The following is a 6,000-nucleotide window of genomic DNA, read 5'->3' as shown; positions in this document are numbered from 1 at the left end:
TGTTCCCTGCTTAACGTTCAGCATTAAGGAATATGACAACAACTAGCTCACCTGTACTCAGTATGTTGTGACTGGGAAGAATGCAGTGCTTCAATAGGAAAACACTGTAAGGTCGACATCAGATCCGCGCTATCACCAGGAGATAAATACATAATAAAACCATACCAAACCAACGGACCAGAGTTGTTTCTTATGAAATAAGGTCGGACTAGCTATTATATATTGCTTTCAGGCGAGCATTGACAAAGCTTTACAAGGCCTGCATAAATAGTTGCATGTCCGAAAATGTTAGACAAACCAGTTGTTCCGCATACACAAACACGCCCCTGCTAATTTAAGTACGTACTCATTGTGTATAATGTAGTGTACATATAGTGTAAGCGGCATGATGTTGTAATAACCTCCTTGTGATAGCGCAGATCTACAAACCCTATGCAAGTGCTACGCTCACAGTGGACCAGTAAACGTACAATGTTCTGTACATGTTAACGTTAGAAACAGTAGCTACAGAGTCGACATACTTTCTGTTTCAGGTTGTGTCTCTCGAGGCACCCGTCCTCATTTGCCCCTGGCTGTTTGGAGGACATTAAACCCTTAAAACGTACATACATTCAATTTGTATGTCCTTAGTTTGTGTCGGCTGTTTGGAGGACTTTAAACCCTTAAAACGTACAGTCAATTTGTATGTCCTTAGTTTGAGTCGGTCATGGGAACAGAAACCTCAATTTTCTTCGATAAAGCGAACACGTTAGGCGTTTACACAAATGTTAAATTCTTCTCTGGACTTTTTCAATATAACACTTCTTAACAATTGATATTAGATATAACAACTGAAGTAACATATATTTAGTTAGGGAAATGATTTCCCAAGTATGGCCATACATCTGATAAAACAGGTTAAATTGAATTAAATTCAATACTCACCGATTGTAGATCGCAAAACCTTTATCAATATTATCCAGTATATGTAATGCATAGTGTACATAAAACCCTTCTTGGAACACCTTGTTTTCACGTCCGTATATTTGGAATAAATGCGTGTTAATGCTTAGGAACATTGTACATTAACACTTTTTGGAAACACATTTCTTTCACGTCCGCATAGTTGGAATGCCACTTCATAAATAAAGTATATCCCCACCGTTTTGTTTATTTCTAAAATCAGTCAGCCTGGGTTTTAATTGGTCTAAACAGTGTTCATTACATATGCATCGTTTTTTTCATTCTTGATTGGCTAAGGGTGAACAGAAAAGTAATTTCAGGGCGGCTTCCTGATTGGCACTTGTTAATACCGTTTTAAAACACGTTGACAATGATCTATTCGTTAAGTGCGATATTGTACATGACTTAAAAACCCATTTCATTTCATCAGCCAGCCTTAAGGTTCGAGAGATAATTGTTAAATAACAAACCTACATGTAACTTGTCTCATTGATCGCATTAAAAAGGTTTGCACCACAGTAGACATGAACATTTAGTATAACGGGTGGTGCATCATTCGACCGCATCCAAAAATATAATTAGTGAGAATGTCAAATATTCATAAACAAACCAAATCTGCATCCCACAGCTGTTAATTGGCCCTAATTACCTATTCTATGTTGATGGGTTGGTTGAGTTGGAGTCAACAGCCAGGATCATACGAGGACGGATGTTTACACCGCCTGAATAAGTTAATAGAAAAGTAATCATACATGAGAGATAGGAATCGAAAAAGATCCAAAGTGTTGCTAATAAAGGCAGCATATCAATTTTGATATTTCCCTTTGAATCCCCCCGTCGAAATTCCCTTCCTTCATGCGTACTGACATATTATGTTCTTTCATTGTGCAAAGTTACAACCAACGATTAAAGAGAAGGTGTGCTTTCAATGGCCATACTTGCAGGAAAAACGTTTCAATAGTATATTCCCTTTCTTTTATGCACACCTTCACATCTAGGCACCCGTCCTTATATGACCCTAGCTTTTACGAGGACGTTAAACCAAAAACAAAACCGAAAGGAAATAAAAGCGCTGCATGTTATCGCAGGAGGCGACGTATGTGTGTTACCCTGCAGAGTCGAGATTTCTTTCGAGGCTTCTGCTCGAAGGACAATGTTTAAATGGGATCTATATCTTTCTACTCTTTTCTTTTGTGGTTTCCAAAGAAACAATTATTATGCAGGGTTCGCACGGGCCTTACCATTACAGTATGGCATTGAATTTCACTCGGGGTCTTAAAAAAAGCCTTGAATACTAGTCTGTGGCCTAGACAATTCCTTGAAAGGAAGAGGGTCTACAAAACCCTTTTTTGGGCCCCTGTATATTCGGATTTTCACCTCCTTATTTTGTTCAAAGATGTCCTATTATATGACATGCGGAAAAATTAAGCACCAGGCGTTCGAAAACTCAAAACAAGCATCGACGTTGGTGTTTGCTGCTTCTAGTCTATCTAGCACATTCGAGGAAGATTTCAAAAAGATACGTTATACCTTGTCGCGCTTAAGTTTGTTTTATTAGTTACAGGAATGGTGTGATATGTCACTAAGCTGACGGTTCCTGCAAGTAGGGCGTAAGAATTTTACCTGCTGTCCCCATTGCATGATCGGAAGAGGAGAATAAATTAATTTGTGATCTTATCTTTTCTATTCTTTCTTAACAACTTTCTTCCTAATGTCTCCCTTGAAAATGCCTAACTTTTGGTTAGCAGCAGTTTAGGAGTGGGACGACTGGTTCGCCCGTTGTCAGTATAATGTGACCGGGTGGGGTGTCCTGCTGGGTGTTTTCGGCAGTATGTTTCAGTGAAGTAGCACTATTAAGTCGGCATCAGTTCCGCGCTATGACAAGGAGACAAACACGAACATATCGAAGCCTCCCAAAACACACACGCATACATCTTGTACACAGGGAAGATCGTCTTTAAATGACCATAGCTGTTGATAGAACGTTAAACAATACTGAACCAAATCTAATTGCTAGTCCAACCTTATTTCACAAGAAACAACTCTGGTCCGTTGGGTTGGTATGTATATATTATGAATTTACCTCCTGGTGATAGCGATGGGGACCTTATAGTGATTTCTTACTGAAAAAACATGCCGAAGGCACCCAGCACATCATTCTTCCCGGTCACAACATACTGGTTGAGCCAGTTGTTGTCATATTCCTTAATGCTGAACGTTAAGCAGGGAACAACACACCCGATAAACAATACCAAACCAAACCAAACCAAACCAGTAGGAGATACAATGCTCACTTTTTTGACGGTATTGTATGGTTTGGTTTTATTTTGTTTAACGTTCCATTAACAGCTAAGGTAATTTAAGGACGTGTGTCAATGTGTGTTTTGTAAGCGTGCATGCGTACAGGAGACGGGGTATGTTGTGAAGTTGCTTCCTTGTAATAGCGCGGATCTGATGCCGACTTTATAGGCTATCTCACTAAAAAGTATATCCCGGCTCGGGGACAGAACCCATGACCTGGCTCACCTTGGACATGCATGAATTTGAATGTAAAATGAGAACTAAATCCATCCCTTAATAATAAATGTAAGCACATTCTTTAATAATATCATTTTGGTGGTAAAAATGAAATGGAATAAATGAAAGATATTAAACCTACCTATTAGATATTTGTATCTCAGTAAAACACATAAACTACTGGGAAACTAGAACTTCTAATCATGTCACCAGGAGAGCAAAGCTAAGGAGAAAAAGAAAGAAGCAGTGTTTTGAATATAATCTTGCTATAAATATAATTGCTACGAGAAAGCACTGCGATCACACCAAGAGATGTGTTTGTTTGTTTGATTTTGTTTAACGTCCTATTAACAGCTAAGGTCATTTAAGGACGGCCTCCCCTGTGTGCAAGCACATGCATGCGTGTAGTGTATGTGTGTGTATTTTGGTTTAATAAAACTATTTATGACCATGCATTGTTGTACTTGTACGAAGGATAAGTTTATTTGTAGCAGTATCCTGTTCTCTCTCAGGCTGCCTTTAGTTGCAAAAGCAGGCCTTGGAAATTTAGTTTAGGCCTTTAATTTGTTGACAATAATCTGTATGAACCCTGTTCTCGGAGGAATTTCAACTAAATGTTTTCTTTACAATCCTGTGTGTTTTTCAAGCTTGATACAGGAAAAATTTCAAACTTCATTGTGTAAAAATCAATGTGTTGAATAATGTTTTCATATTAGGTACATCATAATATTAGTCTCAAATCTGAAATCGAAACATTCGATCAATATGTGTAGCACAGTGATATGTTCGTTACATTAGTGTTACAAGAGCTGATCATCTCGCTGAAACAAGTCCGCATGAGTATGCGAAGTCGTTAAAGGATTACCTCTTTTCTTAGGTCTTCTCATAGATGTTTGAACCCGCAGAGGGTTGAATTGCGATGACTGGTTTACCTGTTGTCCGTTTAATGTGACCGGGGGGAGTGTTGTGCTTTTAGGATGGCATTTCAGTGAGATCGCACAATTAATTCGGCATAAGTTTGGTTTTATAAAGATGTGCCTGAAAACTTATCCGGAGGTCGAGTACAAACTAATATGGCAAAAAAGGAAAACCCAACAATTGTCCATAAAGGACCGTAGACAATATAATAAGATATCTCACTGACATGTACCACTTATACATAACGATCGTTAGACTGCTAAATAGTATATATAAAGGTGCAACAGGCAGACACAATATGCCTTGTTGAATGTCACATAATTTAATCTATTTCAAAGTCACCTTTTGTATCCAAATTGATGGTTCGTGCAAATGCATACAAAACACGTATGCATCTGAACTACGCCAGTGAGTTTATATGCTAATCAGTATTCGCACGTGACCTCGCACAATTATCAACTGTTACTGTCGGTGTTGATCATTGAAGTAAATGTAAATGTACTAATCTTCATTTGCTGTGATATTCTGTCGTTGATATGGGTCTGTTATCAGACATCTGGACGATTCGGAATTACATCATTGTAACATTAACACCGATAGTTTTACTGCCATTGATTCTCCTATCCGATAGACAGGTACGTTATCGTAGCCAGGGCTTTATTATACAATAACATATGTTATGAGAAATGAGTAGATAATTGATTCGTTATATAATCTTTCCAGCAGTTAACGCAATACGCCAATGAAGTCTTACCATTTTGAAATATTGTTAAAAGGATGTGGTTTTGTTTTGTTATTAGTTCACCTGACCGCGGGTCATGGTGACCTATTGCAATCCGTCTTCGTCCATTGTCTTGCGTTAACATTTTACATTTTCGACTTCTCAAATACTCCTCTGCCAAATTTATTATAACTTGGCACAAGTGATCATCATGGCATGTGGTTAATTTTTGCTCTAATGGAGGGGCTATTGGTCTAAGGGGTCGCAATAGGGGCAAAAATAGAAAAAATATTTTTCTCAAGAACCAAAAGTGCAACAAGTTTGTTGTTTTCATACATGAGGCATTGGGAATGTTTATTCAAGTTTGTTCAAATCAAGTCTCTAGAGCTATAGAAGGGGCCACATTGCAGGCTTTCTATTGGCCGAAATTTAGATTTAGTCAGATTGTATTGAAAATTGGTTGGTTGTCATGGTAACCGAGTGGTGACCTCTGTTTGGTCATAAGTAAGATATACAATTGAGCTTAAATTTGGTATGGTTGGTATTTGGCTAATGGAAACTTGATGGCAATCATTTTGATAGGATCATTTGCCATTGCAACCAAAGTTTTGAGGTCTTTAGGGCCTTAAAAGGGACAACAATAGAAAAAGGTGGGCAATTTAAATAAAATCTTCTTCTCAAGACAACATGTCTTTTGTATTGCATGCCTGATGCCTTACGGATGTTTATTACAATTTTTTTTGTTCAAATCAAGACCATGGGGCCATGGAGGAAACCACATTGCAGGCTTTTGATTGGTCAAATTTAAATGTTCTTGGATTTAAGTGAAAATTCATATGATTGATCTTTTAGGGTAAGGTTTGCGCTCTGCCTGGATTTTTATCATTATAATAATGTAATAA

The 6,000-nt window shown here is 37.9% G+C and overlaps 2 protein-coding genes across 2 annotated transcripts in view; one reads left to right on the top strand and one right to left on the bottom strand.

The window, feature by feature from the left end:
• The window catches only part of LOC110453310, a 7,561-nt gene extending 6,525 nt beyond the window's left edge, over positions 1-1,036 (bottom strand). Inside the window, exon 1 of the mRNA XM_021502200.1 lies at positions 925-1,036. Within this exon, the coding sequence (XP_021357875.1) occupies positions 925-985 (61 nt within the window). The 5' untranslated portion in view covers positions 986-1,036. The remainder of the gene's footprint in view (positions 1-924) is intronic.
• Positions 1,037-4,850: 3,814 nt separating this feature from the next.
• Positions 4,851-6,000, top strand: part of LOC110453306 (solute carrier family 13 member 5-like) — a 29,804-nt gene continuing 28,654 nt past the window's right edge. The window contains exon 1 of the mRNA XM_021502197.1: positions 4,851-5,012. Coding sequence (XP_021357872.1) covers positions 4,914-5,012 — 99 coding nt within the window. The 5' untranslated portion in view covers positions 4,851-4,913. The remainder of the gene's footprint in view (positions 5,013-6,000) is intronic.

This window comes from Mizuhopecten yessoensis, unplaced genomic scaffold (assembly GCF_002113885.1).
Source record: "Mizuhopecten yessoensis strain PY_sf001 unplaced genomic scaffold, ASM211388v2 scaffold7269, whole genome shotgun sequence".
Classification (NCBI taxonomy): domain Eukaryota; kingdom Metazoa; phylum Mollusca; class Bivalvia; order Pectinida; family Pectinidae; genus Mizuhopecten; species Mizuhopecten yessoensis.
This window is presented reverse-complemented; position numbering and strand designations above follow the sequence as displayed.